General features: G+C 44.5%; 1 protein-coding gene across 1 annotated transcript in view; it reads right to left on the bottom strand.

Annotated features, from left to right (window-relative positions):
* Positions 1–25559, bottom strand: part of Txndc11 (thioredoxin domain containing 11) — a 63298-nt gene that overhangs the window by 7789 nt on the left and 29950 nt on the right. Inside the window, exons 5-10 of the mRNA XM_051167348.1 lie at positions 24902–24995; positions 14175–14287; positions 11898–12098; positions 7227–8019; positions 4167–4309; positions 3669–3778 (exon numbers count right to left, since the gene is read on the bottom strand). Of these exons, the coding sequence (XP_051023305.1) occupies positions 3669–3778; positions 4167–4309; positions 7227–8019; positions 11898–12098; positions 14175–14287; positions 24902–24995 (1454 nt within the window). The remainder of the gene's footprint in view (positions 1–3668; positions 3779–4166; positions 4310–7226; positions 8020–11897; positions 12099–14174; positions 14288–24901; positions 24996–25559) is intronic.

Here is a 25559-nt window from a genome sequence, read left to right as displayed (position 1 = left end):
GTTTTTTAAAATTTGTATTTCCCATGCCATGTGACCCTGCTGCCGCAGCTGGTCTAATTCTCAATATTTATCCCAAGATTGTGTCAAACTCTCAGTAGCCACCTTGTCTCAGCACTTTTAATGCTAGGATTACTGGCAGGTGCCACCAAGGCTAGTAGATTAATTTATGAGTATAAAAAAATGACATCTATCAAATCATCCACCCTGTGGCCAATTCCTGTGGGATAAACTACAACTGCTCTGGTGGATAAACTCCCTCCAGCAACAGGCACGGAGCCGGGCAGGTGATGAGGATCCGCATGTGCTGGCCACACAGAGGGCTGATGGCATCCTCTAAGGAGGGAGATTCATGACCAGTGCACATGGAAGATGAAGATGCCTGGACCTGTTAATTCAGTGGTTTTTTTTTTCAAAACTGGTATGGGATGATCAGGCAGTATGAAGCAGTGTTGTGTATTTGCTCATGCTGGCCCATGGGCAAGGAGTGTGGCTGGGTTGGTAGGGTGCTAAGCATCATTTGTGGTGAAGCCCTTTTAAACCAGTCAGGGTGGTGCACACCTATGATTGGAGTCATCGGGAGACAAACACAAGAGGATCACAAGTTCAAGGTCATTGTTGGCTGCATAGTTATCTGGAGGCCCGCCTGGGATACAGGAGACCCTGTCACAAATACACACAGAGAAAACTCCACAATTGGCACAACCAAATGCATATTTTTTTCCCACATCTTTTAACAAAATGGCATGTCTGCCTCTTGGTAAAAGCCTGTCTAGAACACTAGTGTTCCTTTTAGCCAAGTGGTGCTGGCCACAGTATTTTATAGTTGGGTGTGTTTTCCCTCCAAATGTGTCCTTCAGTGAAGAGTCACCTATGAAGGGAAAACACTGTAAAATCCCACAAGAGCTGCACTGAACCCCAAGACTCCTTCTGGGATCCTTTCAGGTGTGGCTTACGTGCTGACCCAGGAGCAGTCACACAGCTCCTACTCTACTCTTGTACATTAGCTCAAGGAAGGTACTGATTTCTCGGGGGACAGAAATGTCCACTGCACCAACACACTGATACATGCCTTTACTGTTGCTATAAAGAATGCTGTAAGGATTAGCCCAGACATTTCTGGAATCTCTATTTTCCTAAGTCCCAAAGTAAAATTAACTGAATCAGAAATGTACAATTTTTTTGTGACTTCTTGCAAATGTTGCCAATTCCATTAGCTGTGTCTGACCATGCCAACTTTATTTTCTCAATACAAGATGCCAAACACAGGTAGATCTCTGTGAGTTCGAGGCCAGCCTGGTCTACAAAGTGAGTCCAGGACAGCTCAGGCTACACAGAGAAACCCTGGCTCAAAAAACAAAACAAACAAACAACAACAAAAAAAAAGGGGGGGGGGAGAAAACAACAGCTACAGCAGCTTTACTAGGTGTTCTGATGTTCAAGCCTATATGTATGTAACAATCTCTCTGCCCAGTCACTTCTCACATTTGGCTCTAGTAATTACTGAGAACACACGGCAGGCAGCAAGTGAAATATAAACATGCATGTGCTTATGACTACCTTTTAAAGCATGTTTTTATTACAGCCAGGGATACAGCTAAATGGTAGAGCACTTGGCTTGCGTGCATAAGGTCCTAGGTTTAATCCTGCTACTAACAAAAAAAGAAAACCGTTCACAACAAGTATGTTGTTTTCACTGCACACACTTCTAGTGGAATATGTTTATCTTCATCTTTTCATTGGAAAGCTTCTACCTCTACTGCTATCTTTTTCTCATGATCTGGTCTTTCACATTTAGTGGCAGGGATTGAAAAGATATATCTTAAAGCTAAACTGCTCGCCTCCTGATTTGAGGGGTTGGTGAAAGCATGAGAGCCTGAGTCAGATCCCAGAACACACATAAAAAGACACGTATGGTGGTGTACACTTGTAATCCCAGTGCTAGGAGACAGGGTCACAGTAGGACCCCAGGATCCAGTGGCCAGCCAGGCCAGCCAACTCTTGAGCCCTAGGTTCACTGAGAGGCTCTGATTAAAAAAAAAAAAAAAAAAGTGCCCCTCCCCAATCAGCTGTTAGCGAAGAAGGTCCCAGAGGCCCTCCAAATAGCACAGGCTATTGCTGTTGCTCTTGGTTGGCTAAACAGACTAGGCTATTGCAGACACAGCACATCTCGGCTGCAGGACAGAGGGAGCAAGCTGGAAAGGGAGGTTAAGAACCTTCCCTTCCAACTGGATTTCACAGGGTTTTTCTTTCCCAGAGAAAGAAAGTCATCAATGGTCTTACCCAGTGGTAGACCTTGATGCGACAATGCCGACCTCCAGATGAGATGTACCCACAGGCACAACAATGGCATGGCTATTTTCTGATTTGATTTGAGGCCTGCTCCATAGGAGAAAAATCATGCCTGGTACTGTAAAACTCACCAAAGACCACGCTCTGTTGGTCACAGGCCATGGTGGAGAACTCACTACTATTGTTTTTATTAAATGTTACAAATGCCTCTGAGTTTCTGTACTTATTCCCATAGGCAAATGCTGCGCTTGGCTTTATCAGAGGAGCTTCTTTCTGTAGCCAACAGTGGTGGATGAAGAAACTTAGGGAGAGATTGAAGAGCTGACGATTGGGAGGAAGGATTTGAAACATTATATTCTGAGCATGGCACGGCCACTGCATTCATGAACTCACAAACATTTAGTGAAGGATAGGGGAAGGGCTCATGGCCTATCCCTCCTGGGGACTCAATAGCTACAATGGATGCTGAGGGAGGGGAAGTAGTGATTCTCACTAGTGCAGCCATTGGCATGTCCTCTGGGCTCTAGTGTAGTGCTCCACATCCATGAGAATGTGTGTGACTCGGGCTAAACTCAGTTACAAAACAAAAACAATAGGACATGAAGTCAGGATGAGGACTTACAGGGAGGAAAGTGAAAAGGTGACGGGTAGGAGGGTGAAAAAGAGGCAGGCACTGAAGATAATCAGGATGCACCATATGTACACATATGAAACTGTAAGGAGCTGGGTATGCTGGCTCACACCTCCAATCCCAGCACCCAAGGCGGATCTGAGTTCAAGATCAGCATAAAAAAAAAATCAGCATGGTTTTACATAGCGCGTTCCAGTCCAGCCGGGCTACATAGTAGACCCTGTCTCAAAACAAAAGAAAGCAAGCACCTCCCATCTACCCACCACCATCACCAACTGTCAAGGAATAAATGTAATTAAACTGGTATTTGAAAACAGATGTAGTAGCTTACACCCGTTACCCTAGCCCTTGGTAGACCAAGGCAGAAAGACTGCCAGAAATTAAAGGCCAGCCTGGGCTACAGAGTAAGAGCCTGTCGGAAAACAAATAAAGGATTTAAAATGTGTTTATACAAAAATTCACATAAAGCACCCGTGGAATCACAAACCAGACACACAGCTATCAACAAATCCATCCTCTTGCTTTCACCAGTGAAGAGGAAAACAAGGGCAGGGGCTCCAGAGTCCCAGGGCTAGGCTGCAATCCTGGACATTCCCCTCCCCAGACCTCTAAGCAGCCAAACCTGGACCTGTTTTCCTAAGAAAGAACATCTTCATTATGGTTAAGGTCAAGGCTGCCCAGCATGGGCTGGCAGGCAGAGAAAATAGAGAGCAGCAGAGCCCATGACGTTACAGACAGGTGTCCTTACCTGGCCACAGTAAATGTGTCTTCTGGCAGGAGTCGAGCGAGCTGGATGAAGACGTGATTGAGCGATGGGCAAAAGCCGCACCACTGTGTGTAATAGAGCAGCAGAACGTCCTGTGGGAGGGAGACAGTGCTTACTCACACATGGTCTTGCTCCTCATTTCCTACTGTTCTTAGAATCCCAAAGGCACTGAGTCAACCTGGCTGGCTGTGCAGAAATCACGGTGAGATTTCTCATCTTTATTACATGTTTTCTTTATGATCTTTGGGCAATTAAAAAAGCACCATGCAATCCACTCCTGTTCCACATCTAATCTGTATATCAAAAGCAGACTGTTTTCCCCTAAGTAACCACAGCTATAGAAATTAAGAAGGGTGGATGGCTTGATTTTTACCCGGCTCTTGAGCCCCCAACCCTGTTTCTTGCAGTGATCAGGACTGACCTCAGGCCCACATGCTCAAGTAAGTACTCTACCATAAAGTCAGACCTCCAGTCCCATACCTGCTTCCGAAGGGTCACTTCCCAGAAGGTATCAGTTGTCACTTCAGTGATTAAATGCTGAGATGGAAACTGGGCAGAATCACTTCCAGTGAGATGCCTTTTCAAGGGACTGTAGAGAACACTGAAGTTTTTAATAAAAGATTCTAAAAGTAAAGAGAAAATAAGATCAGCTTTGCTCTAGGTACAAAGCAGAATAGCTTGCCTGCTTTAAACTTCACACTTTAAAATTTAAATGATTTCCCATGCTTATATTTTTATTGTTTTGTTTTGTTTTTTTTTAATTTTACTTTTGGGTTTTTGTTTTGTTTTGCTTTGTTTTGAGACAGTGTCTTACTTTGTAACTCTGGCTGACCTGGAACTGGTTGTAGACCAGGCTGGCTTTGACCTGAGATCCACTTGCCTCTGTCTCTTGAGTAGCAGGATCAAAGGCTGTGTCTCCTGCTTACATTTTTGTTTTTTGTTTTAATTACCTCAATTAAGCAAAACCTGACACAAAGGCCCAGGGTGCCATCAGGCTTACTTTGGTAGTAGTAAAGGGACTGCCACAGACACACACCGTGAGAACGCACACACCACACCTTTTGCAAGAGAGCAGCTCTTTAAGCATCACTACAAATGCAGTGGCAGAAAAATGTCATTAGTTATACTCATTAATTAAACTAATGCTCATTAATCTGAGGCCAAGGAGCTTTTTGTTTCCTTTATTAAAGTTCAAGTTTCCTTTCTTAGAAAAGCTAACAAAAACAAACAATTATACATAGTAGAAAAAGTATATAAATAAACCCGTAAGTAATAAAAATCCTAACGTAAGCCAACAATCTCACCCTGCCCCCCAATGCCACAACTCAGGGTCCTCTGCTTCGGTGTGTGAACTCCACTTCTGTCCTCCCACTCCCTCCAATGGGGGTATTAGAAGACAGTGACTCTGCAGAAGCAGGAGGCAGTGAAGAGTGAACACTAAAGAAACGTCCTGATCACAGCTGAACGAAATCCCAATCTGAATGATTCTGAAGCCACCCTAGGGACAGCTGACTTAGGAGTTCACACTAAGAAAATGGTTTGTTTGAAAGTACTCCCGAATCTGCTACACACTATAGAACAGAGAAAATAGCTGGGCTGGGCCAGAGTTCATACAGAAGATGAAACCTCAAAATTCAAAGCAATGTTATGATCTTCTCTGAGCTGAGTATTCCTCACAGAATCCAGAGAACCCAGTCACCACTTGCTTTAAAACTTACATGTTCACCTGGGTGTGGTGACACACACCTTTACTTTCAGTGCTTGGGAGGCAGAGGTAGGTAGATCTGAGTTTGAGGCCAGCCTTGGTCTACATAGTCAGTTCTAGGATAGCCAGAGCTATATAGACAGACCCTGTCTCAAAGGAGGAAAAAAAAAACTGCAACAAAAGACATGGCTGGGGGCTGTGGAGAGGTAGCACATTGGTGAAGAACACTGGCTACTGTTCCAGAGGACCTGGGTTCAATTTTCCACAATTGCCTGTAATTCCAGTTCCAGGAGATCCAATGCTCTCTTTTGGCCTTTCTGGGTACGAGACATACATGCAGACAAAATACCATACACATAAAGAAATAATTACAATAAAAATTTAAACCATGAGCCAGGAGGTGGTGGAGCATTCCTTTAATCCTAGCACTTGGATCTCTGTGAATTCAAAGCTAGCCTGGGCCACAGAGCAAGCTCCAGGACAGCCAGGGCTACACAGAGAAACCCTGTCTCGAAAAACATACAAATACCAAAAAATTGAAACACGTTTGAGGAGATGGTTTAGCAGTTAAGAGCACTGACTGCTTTTCCAGAGAACCCAAGTTTGATTCCTAACACCCACGTGGTGGCTCAGAACCTCCTGTAACTTTAGTTCCAGGGGATGTGAAATCCTCTTATGGCTTCTGCAGGCACTGACACATGTGGTATACAGACATACATGCAGCAAAACACTGATGCACATAAAATAAAAATAGATATCAAAACAAAATAAAATACACACTTGTTTCAGTTTAAGAAAGCCAAATACACAAATAAATTGGGAGTAACTACTCCATAAAGTGACTACTCACTGGTTTACTTTGAGTATCAAAGAGCTCTTGTGATTATGGTATATAATTTGACACAGAAAAACCAACATTTCCTGAGTCCTTTCAGGAAGGTGGCTGATGCTTCAGCTGGACTGACAGGAGGACAGCCAGCCAGGACTAGTGCTTAGGAGTTGTGCTTGCCCTGCTTTCATCACCTCCACACTGGGAACCAAGTTCCGTTCCCCTCCATCCGGCAAGCGTTGGCTTTCCCTGCATCTCTAGTGATGCTGAACTAACAGGCTTTTGAATTCTTACTTTTTTGTGTTGTGTGTCAGGGACCACAGCAAAGTCCTGGGAACAGGACAGCATGAGTCCATTTGCTGCTGCCAAGCCCCAGGAGCCAACTCTGGGGTACTTTCCCACAGTAAAGCCCTAGGTCAGCTCAAGTGCTTTTTACTGGTTTGCAGCCTGTTTTCAACACTGTGCACTGCGGTGTAGGCACTGGGGTCAAGGCAGAGTTCCTCAACATGTTATAAAACTTCAGCACAACAAAGGGGGCCTGGTGGCCCTGAGACTCACACATCAGCCCCGTAAAACTAGAATGAGCAAGACAATCTAAACCTGCTTCTCTCTGCTTCCACTCCTTTCCGCTATTACTGGCCATGTTCGTCAGGCCCGGCACGTCTCACCAGTCTTTCTGGCATGGGAGCCAGGTTCCTTGTGATTAGTACTTGCTCAGCTTTGGAAATGTGACAGAAATTACCAGTTTTGGACTCTTAGCCCCCACAGGTTAGCTGACAGACTCAACCACAATTTGACAAATGGACACTTGTGCTCTACTTCCTGGACAAAGTAGCTTCTTTTCAAACTGACCAACAGATAAAGATAACTTAGGATCAGTTGTCTGAAGACTTAAAAGTGAACTATGAAACTGGTGTCACCCATGATCAAGAAGGAATGAGACAATCAAAGCAAGTTACACTCTTAAGCAAAGCTTGTGCTCAGGGAGGTAGAACCCTTAAAATACCTAGAGTGAACTTCATGAGGGCTTGTTTGGGGTCCAAAATATAGTGCGACTCTTCTTTCACATCAACAATTGTGGCAAACTCCTTCACGGGAGCAGAGCTCGGGGCACCCAGTCTCTCTGCATATAACCAAAACAGATTGGAATCCAAAAGGTACATGTTGAGGGTCTTGTTGGTTCTGCAGCTCAGGCCTGTGAAGGCTGTGCTAGTGAGGCCCACTTCAGCAAAGTGGGACCTGTTCTCCTCAATGTGAGGAACGGAGCTCGGGGCAGTGGCCTCACAGCTCTCCTCTAAGGAAGAGAATGTGATGGCTGGGGTTGTGAAGACACCCTGTTCAGAGCCACTGAAGCTTGCCATGCCCCGCGATATAGTCCTGCAACATGCAGTGTAGTAGCTAAAAGGGCTGTAGGAGGTTAAAAAATTGCTGCACTCTATGCTGCCCGACACAACGTGATAAAAGGTCTGCTCCTTGAGGTAGAAAGAATCCAGAGCGGCAGCCATCTCGAAGAAGCTGCACTGTGGCACGCTCACTGAGCTTGGCTTCGTGCCACCCACTGTCTGGTTGACACACAGCTCACAGACATTGTGGGTCCTGGAGAGGGCTGGCCCCTGTGGCAGCACCACTGTGTTACAACAGGGGGATGCTGCCATCAGCCGAGCATCAGGCAGTGGGGCGAGCAGCTCTGGTGCCAGCGACTGGAACACAGGAGCCTCCACCTGCCGCAGGTGCTGAAGGAGGCGCTCCACCACCTGGTCCCCATGACAGTTATTGTACTCCAAGGCCACTTCGGTGATCTGAAAAACAGGGGGCAGGGTTGGTAAGAGGCACAAGGATTATGGATGTGGAAAATGGCAGCTGGGCTGCCTGAGTGGCATCCCTGAGCCACAGGCAGGAGCCCAGACCAAGACTGCCTCAATGGAGAAGTCCTCACAGCAAACTCCTGACCAGAGGCCTGCGCTGTATTTTACAACATGCCCCTCTATCAGCAAGCAACGACCCACTGCTCTGAGTCAGAAGGTCTAGAGATGCCTGCCCACCACAGCAGGTAAGTCCAACAGGTAAAATTGTTCAGCTCAGGAAGGTGTCCAGGCAGAACCAAACTGAACTCCCTTGCCTCCCAGGTGAGTATACCTGCTCCACACCTTGAATATTCCCCTTTGCTGTCAGTTTTATCCTCCTTCAGTAAGTCTGAACACTCAAAGATTTATTTATTTGTTACATATACAGTGTTTGCTGTGTGTATGCCTGCAGGCCAGAAGAGGGCACCAGATCTCATTATAGATGGTTGCGAGCCATCATGTGATTGCTAGGAATTGAACTCAGAACTTCTGGAAGAGCAGACAGTGCTCTTAACCTCTGAGCTATCTCTCCAGTACAAGTCTGAACACTTAAATTTACAGCATATATCCTCTCAAATATATCCATATCTCCCAAGAGTTCACCAAGAGCCTGTTCCCTACCGTCCACACCCATCTTTCCTTTCTAGAGCACCTCTCCCCTCCCTGTACTGCTGCGGCTGTTGGCTCGGCATCAAGCTAGAAACCAGCTCATCCTCTATTTCTGCTTAGACTCCTCAGGCCCCACCCTTACTTCCACACTGATGTTTCTTTTTAAAGTACAGCTCTGAGCACAATTGGCCAAGTGATATCTGGTGGCTTTCTATTACCTGTGGGATAAATTCAGTCATGCTCATTTGCATCCGCATTTGCCTCTCCAGGCTCATCCCACCCATTTAGACCAGACTAGGCTCTCTTGTAGTGCTGCACACCTTACTGGGGCCTGGCCTCAGGTAATGGCAGCCCCGCTCTGAATGGTAAGTGAACTGGCTTCTGCAGTTCTGGTCCCTGAAACCCCTACCACAGCCTCGAGAGCTTCTGCTGGAACATCCCTTTTCTTTACAGGTTTACGGCTGCTCATAAGCAGGACAGAGTTTGAGCACATGTGAATACATGGCATTTCAGAGAAATGAACACAACATCCTTTCTTGAAAAGAATAGCCACTGTACTCTCAAGTTTAAGGTCTACATGAGACTGTCTCAAACAAAAAAGTGTGTACGTATATATGAACTATTTAATGAATACATTTACAACTTAGACAATTTCTATAACAATATTTATAGAATATTAATTCAAAATGCATCTATAGACTAGTTCTTGGAATAAAAAGTCACTTTACATGTAACCTAGTGTTTTAAATTACCCCTCACCCATAAAAACATCATCATCTTTTTTGGACAACATTCTTGACAGCACATTTTGTGAACAAGACAAGCCTTGACAACCCACAAAGAGCCCTGACACCATCTATCCTTCCTGGAATAGTTTATACTTAGTGAGACAATAGTAGATAACTCTTCCCCAGGCCCCTACACACCCCTTAAAACTTTATGATCCACTGCTGTATTTTTTTAAATATTCCACAAATGTGAATATTCATTACAGGAAGAGAACACTATTTCTAGATCATTTTCTTCCTTTGTCTCTTTCTAGTATCTCACACTGCAGTCATGTGAAGAGCACTTTTAATGGAAGGAGGACTGCATGGCAGGCAGCTCTTGAGGGGTGAGGACTCTTCCACGTTACAAACCTCTTACAGAACAGTTAATTTTTAAAAAAGATTATTTTATTTGTTGTATATCAGTGCTTTATCTGACGAAGAAGGCATCAGATCACATTATAGATGGTTGTGAGCCACCATGTGGTTGCTGGGAATTGAACTCAGGACCTCTGGAAGAGCAGGTGGTGCTCTTAACCACTGAGCCATCTCTCCAGCCCCAGAACAGTTAATTTTGAAAACAAAATTCATGCTACAACCTGTTAATGTGTTCAATATATGTCACATTTCACTGTTCGGAGTAGAAAACAAGTCAAATGGACTCTGGATGCTGGGACAAACCTTTCCTTAGATTAGCATGCTGCATAATATGTTGCATGATATGTCAAGAATGCTCCAGTGTCCCTGGCGTCAAGATCTGTGTATTCTTTGTGTGTACATATGCTGGTGTGGAGTGTGCATGCAGGTAGCACCTGTGTAAGGGCAGCTGCCCACTCCTACTATGCCCTCAACAATCTTCTGCCCAGACCTAGACCCACAAGGGCAATGGAAAACAAAGCTGCCCTGAATTCACTCTTACCCAAGCTCCTCCTCCTAAGCCTCTCCTGCCCTTTTCTGCCAGGCTCCTCCTTTCTGGGATGTCACTTCCCTCTTCTGCTACTTCTTGACCCTGGCCTGCCTGGAGCCCGACTGTCATTTGCCTGAGTTATAAGCAGATTTTCGATTCCCAACAGGACCAGCTTCTGAGACCAGATGCCCACAAGCTACCAGTACTCAATGAACACTGGCCAGACTGACCTGATCCACAGAGGAGGAGGAAAGTGCTGGGCAATGTTGCTTATCTCATGAGGGGACATACCAGTCATATGTGGAGGGAGATTGACAGACTCCACCTAACTCAGAGCACCCTAGGAGCACAGGGGACAGAGTCACAGGTGAAACTGATTTAAAAAAAAAAAAAAAAAAGCCTGTTGGTAGACACTAGAAACAGAAAATTTGTGCAGTGGTTCATCTGAGAATGAAAGGCTGAAAACAAGGCCCACCTTTGGTGCCAAATCCAGCACCAGCCTTCTGGAGTGAGGGTCTATACTCCTGCCAACACTACCCCACCACTCTGCATGCCCAAGTCAAGGAAGACAGCGTCCCAAAAGTTAAAGTAAAAAGCCACAGCCACAGTTACCAGTAAGGCTAGACCCTGCAAAGACCTGATTTCTCTTAATCTAGATGGCCCAGAGACCAGGGCATGGAAAAGAGACTCCTGGATCATAAAGCATTCACGTGTGCATGTTCTAAAGAAATGAAGCCCAGGGGACAGAACAGAAGGACTTCATTTCTTTCTCTTTTCTCCCCTTAAAGCCAGGCTGTGCATCAGTTAGAAGGCTTCAGTGGGGATAACAACCTGAGCCAAATGCTGGAGAACAGCATAGGGAGTCTGTCTGGTGAGAAGTTCTTTCCCAGCCTCCAGAGCAGTGCCAAGGGGCCCAGGCCCAGGCACTGTCTGCTGGCCTGCTCTCTGTACAGTGACTGTCAGATTCTGGTTTGGGCCAATTAAGGGATCCTTGAGGGGAAAAAAACCCTAGTAAATCCAATTTAGCAGCCCCAGGCTCTCTGCTGATTGTTATTGTTCCTCTAAATGCCTCCAAATGATCTATGTACAAAATAAACTCACGCCTAGAGAGAACAGACATCCCAGAAAGCAGAGGAGAGAGGGAAGACTCCTGGCAGCATCTGTCTCTGGAAACCTATCTCTCTGTAGAACAAGAAAAGTTTAGAGAAAAAGGGACATGGCATCACTGCAGCTGCACCTGGCCAGGCCCCACGACAGTAGCATTCCTATGCGTTCAGCTTGCCTGTCTTCCCAACACGCCCTAAACAGGAAGGTCAGTGCAATCATCTGAGAAAGAGGGCTGTTTGCTAGGTCTCTGGGGAAGATATTTCATTTCCCTTTCCCCCTATTCAGCCCAGACCAGAGCAACAAATAAAGATGGTCAGAGAAGCTGGGGAATCCCTGTCCCAGGCAAAGAACCCTGAGCCACACTACTATTCCTGCCGGCCACTTTGACGATGGATTAGAGGAAGGAGACCTATGACAGGAGCCAGGGCCACTAGGACTCCTACCTCATCTAGGAGAGGATGCTTCTCAGCTAAAGGGTCAAAAGGTATGAACAGGAAGAGTGCTGGTCCTTTCTTCAGCTCATTGTTCAACAGTAGACTCTTGCCTCCATGGGGCTGCAGCCATCGGAAGAGGGTCTCCTGGTTTTCTGAGGCCCACTTAAAGATGTTCTCAGCTGTGAAGTTCATGACTTCCCTGGGGAAGACCTGCCAAAGACAAACGTAAGAAAATAAAACAGAGGTGACTATGACAAGGCAAAGCCAAAGTACCAGCACCATACTCCAGAGGCCAGGTCAAGCTGCACTGTGAGGGAGGAAAAGGCACCCAGAGGCCATGACTGCTGCCAACACTCAGACTTTGTGACTTCCACAAAGCCACAAGTAGGGAGAAAGCAGGAGGTGGTGACTTTCATCTCACCAGGTTGACCTTTTGTCTCCCGAGGTAGACTCACCTATCCAAAGATACTCTCCCAGCCTTCAGGTGGCTGTAATGACCCCTGATCACCCTGTCTAAGGAGAGTTACAGAGTACCACATGGTGCCTATCTAGGTCTATCACCTGTGGTTACAGGAGGTTACATCTTTACCTTGGCTTGTCAAATACTGCCGAGAACCCAAAGTGGAGCTTTTATTAGGCAGAGGCTACAGGCTTTTGCTCAGGTCAGCCCAGTAACGGGACAAATTCTTGGCACAGAGCAGGGACTCAGCAGATACTTGAGTAAATCAGTGAGTGACCTGGCTTACACAAGGCCCTATATCACACTGTGTGTAGCAGGAAGGAAAGAGACACTTGGCATTTTTGTTTTGTTCTGTTTTTTGAAAGCCCAATGACATAAACCACAAGCTTCAAACAATTCCCAGAGTGCTTTGGAAGGTTTCACAAAGTGAAGCATGATAACCCCAGAACGGAGCTCTACATGACCGCACAGTGAGCATGCTCACGGCTGCTGTTTTTTAAGACATTGCTATTCCACTAACACTTCATTCGATAAAAGGCATCTGCTGATAAACAACTGAAAGCACCCAACTGAGGCAGCAAGCCTGGACAGTTTCAAAGTTACTTCACAGTTCTCCTTTTCTCTATTTACTCTTCAGTGCTCTGTGCTATAAATACATGTAGGCTAAAAAATGGTGTAAGGAAATGAGAGCTAGCAAAGCAGATGAAGTGAAAAGCTAGACAGGCACAGGAGAGCGGGCAGGCAGTGGAGAGGCAGTCAGCAGAAATGCTCAGTGTAGGACAGTAGAGGGGTAAAACACATCATTAAACAATTCTATTTGGAAAACACAAAAATACATTTAATGTAGAAATATATATATGTGTGTGTGTGTGTGTGTGTGTGAAATACACAACATCTGAGCTATGAGAGTTAGGCAGATGCTAAAATGACTAGCAAGCAAGGGGCACTCCTTGGTGAGTGCTCAACAGTGCTTGGAAAGACCCATGACCCTGAGCTAAGGGCGGAAATCTTCACTGGACCCGAAAGCCAGTGATCCTGTCAACAATGGAAACACCTCAGAGGACCAGTGAGAAGGCTCAGTGGGGAAAGGCACTCGCCACCAAGTCTGATGACCTGAGTTCCATTCCTAGGACATATATGGTAGGAGAGAATTAACTCCTGCAAATTGCCCTTGGACGTGTGTGTGTCACAAAATTAATTAATAAATGTAATTAAAAATAAAATACTTCAGAAAAATAAGCTGTCAGCAATGGCTGGGAAAGTAGCAAGGCACAGTGTAGCTCAGTGCTAAGAAGTAGGTAAGTGGCAGCAGTTCCAACGAAAAAAGCACATGAAATGAGGGAGCACGGGAACTAGGATATCTGAGGTGGGAAGCTCTGAGGCGTGGCGCTGTGCTATGACAAGAACGGCAACACTCCAGTGTGAGCGCAGGAGGAAACCCCCTCACATTCCTGCTCTCCATACAAGAACAAATCAACAGCAGTGCCCAGCGGATGCCAATCTCAGAGAACATGGGCCTAGAGTGAGGAATCACCAACTGAGTAACCACAGTTCATTCAACAGGGCAACTAGCAAAGCTGTACCAAAATCTAAGACTCTAAGCAAACAAGGTCTAGACAGTACAGTCAAGAGGCCCCTAATGCACAGGTTCTCAACCAGGGCAGGGCTCCAGAGTGGGCTTATAGGAAGTCTCAATTTGCACATAAAATCACATTATCTTTCCCAAGGAGAGGTCCATACATTTCATCCAGTTCTCAATGGAGTCTGTGACCTACATAATGTTAAGAACCACTGCACTAATACAAATGTGATTTTGAAATACTTACAAGTGATGTGTTGAAATGTCTATGTAAATACACACTTCCAGAGTGTACTAAGGATACCAGTTTCGCAAGATGTTTATTTGTGATAACCCCAAATCGTACTGTTCCTAGGTAATCTGAAACAGAAAATTTTCCTTTATTAAAAGAGCAGGCCTAGGCCTTAAAACAACCACAAACCCACTGAAGCAGTCCTAATACACCTGTCCCCTAGGGTAAGACTGTTGCTGACCTGGCCTGTCCCAGGAAAGAGCAGGGCGGAAATTGGGCTGAGGAGACTGCACATCCACAGGCCGCAGTCTGACCTATCTGCCTTGCCACCCTGTTCCCCTTATTCAAACAAGACTACCCCTGGACCAAGGCACAAGCTGGTGTCTGTGGACATGGCCAGCTCCTTCTCATTACTCATCTTGCTCTCATCTTCCCTGACTACCTGCCTAATTCAAGCACACAGGGGAGGAAAGCTTTGGGGAGATGTTGGGACTCGATCTTATTTTCATGGTACATATAAGTACCTATAATGTCTTACTCGTTTATTTACATTTTCCTTCATCAGTTTCCTCTTCGGCATTTACGCTCTTGTTTACTGCTGGTGCCTTGGTTGGATGAGAATGACTGTGAACGTCTGGTCATCTAGCCTCCGCCTGTACCACCACAAGCAGCTGACAGGGCCAACCCCAGGCTTTATGCATGCTAGGCAAGCAGCGGAGTGGCACTGCATGCCACTAAATATAGGTGAGATGAATGAATCTAGCATATACAAAGAACTCACACAAATTGACAATTAAAAAATGATTAAAATGGGCACACCACAGAAAGTGAATGGACCTGGCTAATCATTACATGGAAAAATACCCAGCCTCACTCTGAGGAAAGCAGAACAAGACCACTTCTGACCTTCAAACTGCTGGAAATTTAAGGCTTGGAAAATATAGAGTATCAATGGCCAGCAGAGCAAATTTGAGAGTTGACAAGAGAAGTTTGTGGACTGCTGACAACAAAGAAGGGACAGCACTAGCAATGTCATATGTGTACTAGAAGTCACATTCACGGACATGTGCTAGCAGATGCTGTACAGATGTGAGAAATGATAAGGCAAAGCTACCAAAAGCACAGAAACCACCAAGACAGGAGAACTTCTGTTGAAAGAAACAAAACAAAAAGCCTCACACTTGGAAAACAGTATTCTTTTCTTATGGGCACAGGACTAGAAATAAATCAAGAATCTGAAAGGGGTCTGAAGACTGTGGCAAAAAGAATGCTTGAACCCAGGAGGAGCTTACAAACAAGCTGGGCAGACAAAGCAAAAAGAATCTGAAAGGAGTAAAGCTGGTTTAGTGTTGGAGCACAAAGAGGGTCATATCCTCACATGTGATGCTTCATCATTATAAATAAATGGATGGATGTGTGGATGGATGGATGGATGTGTGGATGGATGTTAGTTTGTTGTGTGTGCATCTACCACAGCATGAGTGTAGGGGTTAAAGGATAATCTCTGGTGTAGGTTCTGGGGACAGAACTAAGGGAGTCAGGCTCAGTAGCAAGTGCCCATACCTGCTTAGTCCTCCTTATTTTCCAAGGAACATGAAATACTGTAGTGTTTGAACAATTATAAAATAAAGTATTCAATGTTAAAGGGGGATGGGTAAGACAGTGTAGGAAAGACGATGTCCTTCCCCACCTTCCCCTATCCTTATTGTAGATGTTAGATAAGATCAGTTAAATTTCAAATGCTACCAACTTATCAAATAGCCACGTATACAAATGTGAAGGAGTCCAACACATAAAGTGTCACCTTCAAAGCCTGGTGCACACTCTGAATTCCAGCACCTGAAGGCAGCCAGATCTTTGAGCGTGAGGTCAACCTGGTCTACAGAGTGAGTTCCAGGTCAGCTTGAGCTGTTACATAATGAGATCCTGTTTTCCAAAAAAAAAAAAAAAAGTTTTCTTCAATTACAAGTCCCACCTTCCAGCATTGCCAGCCTTTTTTGTTGTTGTTATTCTTCAAGACAGAGTTTCTCTGTGCAGCCCAGGCTGTCCTACAATTCTCTCTGTAGACCAGGCTGGCCTTGAACTCAGAAATCCACCGGCCTCTGCCTCCTGAGTGCTGGGATTAAAGACATACGCCACCGCTGCTGACCAGAGCAGTTGACTAGAAGAGTGGAAACGCCTTTCTATCATGGTAAACAATCTTAAACACAGGCCTGACAAGTTTAAGTGGCATAAAATAAACCAGAAAGTAAAAAGAGTAGTTTGTGAGGATGCCTGCATATCCCTGAGCAGGGCTGTGTGCATTTGATTCAGAGCCACAGTCATATTTCACATAATCCAAAAACTAAACCAAGGGAAATGGAGGGAACCTACTGTAGAATGCCATCACCAGCAGATAAACCTAACTGCAAATCATTAACAGCACAGTGAGGGGGTGGAGGAGAATGAACCAACCTCAGCTGTAAAACTAAGGACAGAGAGAACTGGGCTAAGTCCATAATTCTCATTAAAAAGGTTTCCCACAAGGCTATAAACTGGCAATCCTGAAACTACTAATACATCTTTTTACGCAAGTTTATTGCCAAGCACGGGAACCAAGATTCTTACTAATGGGGTAAGAAATTGCACTGCAGGAGGGGACAGCTAAGGTGAGTCCTGCTGTGTCCTCCTGGAATCAGAGAGAATTGTATAAGGTAGCATTTATTTATACACATGTATGTGATGTAAAAATGATTACATTCATATACGTGGGTATAAACACAGGCTTCCTGGTTCTATCTGCTGAGGATGCCCCAATACCACCATAGAGTATACCCAGCACTCAGACCTTCACCCCAAGTGTCAATCTCCCCTGAAAGGCACCAAGCTTGTACAGAAGAAGTTGATGAGAGGGGAAAGGGGGAGAGATGTGTGTGTTACAGTCCTATGGGTGGACCTTTCACGTGCTAGCAAACACTCTATCACTGAGCCATTCGCCAAGTCCTTTTTAAAAAAAATTAAATGGTACAACACATTAAGGTCAGATGCTGAAGGTATCAGGGACAAAAAGGCAGCACCTAAGGTAAAGCTAAACTGCCACAGCTTAAGTGACACTGTGTACCGGAAAAGGCTGAACCCTGGGGAATAGCTGTGACCAAGAACAGGAAACTAGCCGGTGAGGACACTGGTTTGGGAGTCTGCTGCAACAGCAGAATAAAACATCACAGCCTGACCCAGGGGCTGCATGGGGCTGTTCAAAAGCCAGTTTAACTTATGGACAGGCTGCCCACACCAAGCAGGGCCTAACAACTCCAACATACTGCAATTCTAAAACTTTACTTCTCACACATAAGAAGTTTATAAAAATTAAACTTCTTTTGAACATGGTAGGCATTTTCCAGGAAAAAGTACCTCAAGTTTGCATTCTCATGGGAATAATTAGTACTCGGTTCAACATAGGAAGCTTATGGTCTAAGAAAAATGTGAGTGCACCCTGTTAAAGCAGGCACCAGCATGTTCTACAACAGTCCTCTCTGTCACTTACAAAATGCATTCTTTTGTTCTAGAAGTAATGAGATGTTTGTGCGGTCTGGTGGGCATTGAATGGTCAGCCATCTTGCTTTGACTCCCCAGTCTCACCTTCTGCCCATTTGTCAGAAGGTTGGGGCTCTTTGCCACTAACAGACTAGCCGACTCCAATCCCCATGTACCTACCCTACCTAGGGACAGCTTTAGTCATGCTTCCTGTTCTGTGCACACTGTCACCACTACCATGGAGCTCCCATAGGGTACAAGGAGATGAAGGAGGTGAAATTCCCCGTGGTTTCCATTCAGGTCAATCTGGCTCTCAGGCTCGCATCAAGGATTTTGTTAGGGGACTTTCTGAATGTTGTCATCTCAATCTGTTTTCCTTACTACTATTTGCCTTAAATTCAGCATTAAATATTAGAACTTCAGTTTATATTAGGGAGAGCACACATCTTCTGAGCTATGAACCACATCAGTAAGACAAAATGTTACCTTTCAAATGCTAAAGGGAAGGAAGAGTAATAGCTACTTTCATTAGAAAACAGAATAGAAGACCAGACGTGGGGGCTCAGGCCTGTAGTCCCAGCACTCAGGAGGCAGATGCAAGAGGATCTCTGTGAGTCTGAGGCTAGCCTGGTCTAAAGAGTGAGTTTTAGGACAACGAGGGCTACACAGAGAAACCCTGACTTGAAAAACCAAAAAAAGAAAAAAGAAAAGAAAAGAAAAAACAAAACAAAACAAAAAGACACATTGCAAACATGTTTGTTTCCTTTGTGTAAAGAATTGCTGGCATTTATATGTTCCCCTAGAAATGTAGCTTTGACACTTGTATATTCTCATGATCCTTCACATAAAGCTAAAGCAACCGTGTAGGAAAAAATTATGGCATTTGGCCCCAGATACATAGACACTGCTAAAGTAAATGCTGAGCATTTTCTCTTGTGAGCTGGATAAAAGGGAAAGTGCAGTGCAGTTTTAGATACATTATCTTAGAACAACATGAATTACAGAGCTAAATAGGCGCTGTCATGTATCTTCATGACAGAAAAATATACACAGCCACAGTCTGGCACAGTGTTAAATATCCAAACACTCCCTTTAACTCCCTCCTTTGCACCTTCTGAGAAAGAAGGCTTTTCGGTCGGCTTAGGAGCCCTCCTCACCTATCTCAGGCTGTATTATGTGCTTATCAGGCCAGCCATGTGAGGGCTTCTTTCCCTCAAGACAACCCTTTAAATATGTTGAAAACCATTCTTACCTCATAGGCCTATGATTTCTGTAGAAGGATCATGACATTTTAGAGCTGAAGTGTTCTTTTAAGGCTACTAAGATTATGTTCCTTTAAGATAAAAAAAAAAAGAAAGAAAGAAAGAAAAGAAAAGAAAATACATGCAAGCAACTGAGCCTGTATGCTACTAAATTTTCTTTTTTCTTTTCTTTTTTTTTCTTTTTAAAGACAAGATCTCAGGCTGGAGAGATGGCTCAGTGGCTAAGAACACTGGCTGCACATCCAGAGGTCCTGAGTTCAATTCCCAGCAACCATATAGTGGCTCACAACCATCTGTAATGAGATCTGTAATGCCCTCTCCTGGCCTGCAGGAAGCCATGCAGGCAGAACACTGTATACATATATACTAAATAAACAAATCTTAAAAAAAAAAAAAAAAAAAAAAAAGACAAGGTCTCACTTTGTAATCTAGGCTGGTCTCAATTCATAGGAAACCTCCTGCCTCTGCCTCCCAAAGGACAGGATTATAATCATGAGCCACCATGGCCAACTTTTATTTATTTGTTTGTCCTTTGGCTTTTCAAGACAGAATTTCTCTGTGTACCCCTGGTTGTTCTGAAACTTGGTCTGTATACCAAGCTAGTCTCAAACTCAAGAGAGATCTGCCTGTTTCTGCCTCTGCCTCCTGAGTGCTGGGTTAAATGCATATACCAACACCACCTGGCAATTTTCTTTAAGCAAAAAAAGAATAAAGACTTGACACCGAGTGGCTCTAAGAATAAGTGTCTGAGTAAGGATAAGGGCTGTTCTCCTTTAGGTCCTGGAACCATACAGGGTGCAGGCCCAGAGTTAAATATTTAACACTTGGAGATGACCAAGCAACATTACTGAGAACCCCTAAGACCGACACTTAAGAATGAAAAGGAGGCTGAGCACAGTGGTGCACACCATAACCCAGCACTTGGGACGCAGAGGCAGGTGGATCGTTGCGACTTCGAGGCCAGCCGTTTACAAAGTGAGGCCAGCCGTTTACAAAGTGAGGCCAGGACAGTCAAGGCTACACAGAGAAAACCTGTCTTGAAAAATGAAAGAAAAAAAGAAAGGGAGGGAGGGAAGGAGGGAGGAAAGGAGAGGGAGGAAGAGAGGAAAAAAGGAATCCAAAGGAGGGCTAGTGAGATGGCTCACAGGTTAAGAGTAGTGGCTGCTCTTCCAGAGGTCCTGAGTTGAGTTCCCAGCAACCACATGGTGGCTCACAACCATCTATAAAGGGATCTGATGCCTTCTTTTGGCCCACAGGTATACATTCTGGCAGAGGACACCTACATTTAAAAAATACATAAATAAATTGTTTTTAAAAAAGAAACAAAAGGAAGCATTCAATGACGGAGAAAGAAGCGTTATGATCCTATGAACTGACGTCAAGCCAATTCTTAATATAAGTCCAATCCTAAACCAGCCAAAGGCATGGAGATCTACATATATCTCCACAAGAACTAGAGAAGTAGCGTATCATACTTTACCAAGTAGTAATACCTTAGAAAGCCACAGAAATGGCCACCTTGCAGAGCATAGGTGGTGTGTGTCTGTAATCTGTACTTGGGAAGCAGAGGCCCACAACTGACAACTAGAGGCCAGCCTGGTCTACAAAGGAAGTTCTAGGCCAACATGAGATAACATTGTAAAACCATCTAATGAACCAACCAGTCAATAGCAGCACAAAGTAGAAATCTACACTAAGAACAAACACTAGGACAGACCCATAAACAGGACAGACTATGGTCTGAGGTAAAGCAGGCCCTGCCATGACAGAAAAGTGCAGTCTCCTGTAAATGGCACACTAAGCCACTATGAGGGGAAATGTCAACTATGCTCCACATTTAGGCCAAAGCAAAGCCAAGTAGTGGAAAGTGCTAAATAAATAACTGTTGAATTAAAAAAATATATACTAGGATTTTCAGAAAAAAATAAATCAAGAAAAAGGACCATTTGGTGTGTTTGTTTAAGATAAGATCTTGCAATGCAGCCTAAGCTGACCTTGAATTTAAGATCTTTCTTTCTGCCTCTGCCTCCCAAGTGCTGGTATTGTAGGTATGCAATGCCAAATCTGGATCAGAACCTAAGATTCAACTACAGGAAAAGTCCAACATTGGTATATAAAATTAATGTTAGTTGGGCTAGAGAGATGCCTCGACAGTTAAGAGCACGTATTATTTATTACTTGTCCAGAGGACTCGCTGTAGGTGGCTCACAACCTGTAACAACCTGTAACTCCAGCTCCATGAGCTCCAGCTCCCTCTTCTGGCCTCTGTTGGCACCTGTGCATACATGGCACACATATGTACATATACAAACATAGACAAAAAACATCACCTAAATAGCACTAATGCTAGCACTATTTCTTAGCAGTAAAGAGGCTAGAAAAAAAAATGGGCAGAAATACAACAAGGGGTCCTTGTTGGTATCTGCTAGCTGGAAAATTACATCAGCTGACACAGAGGCAGCAAAGCTGACTGAGCACAGGAAAATAACACATGCAACCAAGCAAAAGAACAAAGTTCAAACAGTAAAGAGGGATAGCGGAGCACACTGCAGGGCTAAGACAGTAAACCAATTTGCCCTAATTTCCTTTAACCTAATGTGTAAAGACATCGAACAATAGCCATTTGGCAGTGGTAAGGCTGACCTTGCAATTGCACCCTCATACCTCTGCAGGCAACTGTGAGCTTAGCAGAGCCCCAGCAACCCAGAACTCAGCATCCTATTTCTAAGAATTTTACTTTCTGACATGGGGTCTCTCTGTGTAGTCTTGGCTGTCCTGAAGCTTGATACGCAGTGTGCTGGCCTCAAGCTCAGAGATCCTGCTGCCTCTGCCTCCAGATGCTGTGATTAAAGCTGTGTGCCACCAAGCCTAACCTCCAAAACAATGTTTAAAAGTCAGTAAGATGGGTTTAGCAAGAGTAAGGCCCGACTTTTGAGTCCTAGGATCTCCTAGCCTGCCCTCCCCAAAAAGCTATCAAGGCAGTGAGAAGACACATGCATTTAACCGGAGCATTTGCTCCCTACACAATAGTCTAAGCACTTCATTCAGCTCTATATGCGAATGCTGAGTGGGTCAAATGTTTCCCAGGCCTCAATCTGCACGCATAGTCTAAACAAGAGAGTGGCCTACAATTAACAGTTGAAACTGGTCCATTAAAAAAGTATACACACATTTCTCTTATGTGCACCTGTTATCAACCATAAGGAAAACAACTGTCTCTCAGAGTCAGAGAGAGGAAAGGGCGAAACCCAGTGCTCAAGGCAGGACTCTTCTTAGGTAATCCTTCAGGATAGACATATTAAGGGGAAAAAAAGTAATTCCAAATGAGTCTTTTTCTTAAGAAAATGGTTCATTAAGCTTAAGTGGGAACTTAGTCACAAAAAAGTGGGGTGAACTAGTATGAATTAGCATGACTCTCAGCTCCCACACACTTGAATTTGCAGCAGGATTCCCCACCCACCCCCACCCACCCCAGGCAAGGTTTCTCCGTGTAGCCTTGGCTGTCCTGGACTTGCTTTGTAGGACAGGCTGGCCTCGAATTCACAGAAATCCATCTGCCTCTGCCTTCCTGAGTGCTGGGATTAAAGGTATGTGCCACCTCGAACACACCTGACATGCAGCAAGATTTTAAGACCTAGCTAGAATCACAGCACTGTGTAGGGACATAGAAAACATAAGTCAGACCATGTCTATCATCAGAGAAATCTTCCTGCAAACACTGGTCATCACCCAGCACATTCATATGTATTTCTGAGGTGTCTGCATTTGTGTTGTTTGCTTTTGTGGTACTGAGAATAAAACCCAGGGTCCCTGCACACAGTAGAGGGGAGGCTCTACCAAACTGCACTGCTGTGTTTCTGTTTTATCTTTTTTGTACTGGAAAGTGGGTCCTGCTATGTTTTCCAGGACTGGCCTCAAACGATCCTCCTCCCCCAGTTTCCTGAGCAGCTAGGACGGTAAGTGCTACCAGTATGATTAATTAGAGTAACTTTTAGCCTTCTGTCTCTCTTGAGCACTCCCACGTTATTCATCCCTGTTTTACCCTCATCTAGCTTGAAGAAAGGGAGGGAGAGAAGGAAGGCTGCCATCTTGTATCTGGAAAGGCTTTTCCATCTGAAAAACTCCAAATGAAAAAGCAGTTTAAGATGAATGACTCGTTTCTCACTAACTCGGTATAGCAGACTATAATATAAACAATCAAAAAACAAAAACAAGATGACAACAACAACACAACCTTTCGAGATCCTGAGAGAGGCCCATTCAGCTCAGGAATGTAAATGCTGCTTTCATTTTAGGGATCACTGTGTTCCCTCTCATATATAATTTTATTTATGGTCTTCCACGAAGAGCTTTGAATGTGTGCTTTTTAAATTTATTTAAGTTGTATTTTGTTTTTAAAATTCAAACCTGGAGCCAGACCTCATGGTACAGCCCTGCAATCTCATTGGCAGGCTGAGGCAGGAGAATTGCAAGTTCAAAGCCAGCCTGGGCAACTTAGTGAGACCTTGTTTCAAAATAACAGTGTAGAGAGGGCTGGGGATGTAGCTGAGTGAAAGAGTGTTTACGACAGTTGGCCCAGTCCCCAGTACAGGGAAAATGAAGTGTTAGGTTCATTAAGCCTTAGTCACTTGAAGCTGTGCGCTCAATCTTTCAGGCGGACAGAGACACACTCCCCCAGGACCTCCCAGACAAGACAATGTGAGCAGAGTCAGTTCTCTGTGCATAAAACCCCAAGACAATGTGCACAATAAAATGGTTAGTGATATAATTGTTTGATATAATAATGATACGCTGATGTAAGTCTTTAAACCTGAAGTAATCTAACATCCAGTAAAAACCAGATGGTTAATCTACTGGAGTAACATGGTGTGCCATTAATGTGATCACCCACTTGGCAAAACCCCGCTGCACGTCAGCCACTGGAGAAAACAAATGCTCCCTACTCCCAGAAACCTGAGTCTGGGTAAGAAGACATTAAGCAAATTGTAATTACATGTATTAATGCACCCGTGCATTGTGTTAAGTCCTAGAAACAACAAGGAACTCGTTGTAGGTTGGGGGAGGGGCTTACTGGTGGCTGATTTTAAGAGTGTTATTTGAGCTGGCCCCTGAAGGATGAATAAGAGTCGGAGAGAAGAAGGCTCGAGGCACTTCTGTCTTCTTGATAGGACTAACATTTGCAAAAGTACCCTGGGAGGAGGAGGAAGGCAGAGACTGAAAACAGCTTAGTGCACACTGTCTAGTCTGGGTGTGGGTAAAGCACCACCATGGGAACACAAGAATGACAAGGGCGCAGATGAATGTATCCAACAGAACTGACAGACTCAACCATGACCTTAAGAGAACACAAAACAATATGGAAAGTGGGAGAGGATATGGAATTAGTACACACAATGTGGACCTGCATAGAGAGAAGCTGACAGCAAGCTTGTGGCATACCTGTGACCTTTGGAAACCACCCTGTGAAGGAAGCGGGTCCTGCTAAGTTATATGGAATAGCATAGCCAACTAGTAGATTAGGTAAGCACTGAGTCAAATCAAAACCTGTCACTTCCCATTAGAAGATGACAACAATACAAATTAAATTTAAAACACAAAACAGTTTGTCATCAAACTTTATTTTTATAATAATATACCATGTATACTATGTAAATATGTAAAATAATATATTTGATTATTTTATTTATTTATTTTTAAGCAGTGTCTCCCTATGGCCTGGAACCCACAGAGATCCACCTGCCTCTGCCTCCCAAGTGCTAGGATTAGAGGCAAGTGCCACCACCTATATTTGGAACAGTACAATGCTTTCTTAATAGAAATTAAATGAGACATTTATTAAAAAGACATTGAAAAAAGGAACCAAAAAAAATTAGAAAATATAATCATAAAGATACTATATGCCAAAACATGTCAAAATTAGTACATCTCTAGTTAAGGCACCAATGTCTTAATGCAAATGAGCTTTACCTTTCTTTAAAGAATGCAATGCAGAGGTGAAGAAGGTCAAGTAACCAGGAGGCTGGGGTGAGCCACTGAACTCAAAGAAGCCGATTACTCCAGGCTGCAGGAACAAGAGCACAATTAGGTGACGGGGCATTGTCAGCTGTATGATTAAGAGCTGCTACCTTAAGTATATGAAAACATGATGCCAGGCATGCTGGTGAGTATATTAGTGCATTGCATTTTCTAACCCTGACCACCTGAGGAAGGCTGGGGGCTATGGTGCACTTCCTCTCCATTTGGCCAGCTCCTGCAGTGAGGGAAGGAGCGCAGCATCCTTCCCAGGCAGCAAAGCTGACACTACTGCCCCCTAAGCAGACCCTTCCACCTCTGCTGCAGCAGAGCCCTGGCACCAAACCTCACCATGTTCAGATCCTCATTCCTTGTGGTTGAGTGTGGGTCAACTATATCAGTAACAGCACTGTACCTTTCTTGGTTTTCTCTTTAAATCAATTCCTCTCCAAATTTACCTTCCCCTTTTGGTAGAAAACATTATATCTGACTGGCTTCATCTGTAACCAGGTCCCTTCTTTTTTTTGCATCCAATACCAGCATACGGCAAGGCCTCTCTCTGGTCTGGTTCCCTACAGAGACCCAACTCCAGCCTTCCTTCTCTACCATCCTC

The sequence above is a fragment of the Acomys russatus genome, chromosome 25 (assembly GCF_903995435.1).
Source record: "Acomys russatus chromosome 25, mAcoRus1.1, whole genome shotgun sequence".
NCBI classification, from domain to species: Eukaryota; Metazoa; Chordata; class Mammalia; order Rodentia; family Muridae; genus Acomys; species Acomys russatus.
Note: the sequence above shows the minus strand (reverse complement) of the source record. Positions and strands in the feature narration are given on the sequence as shown.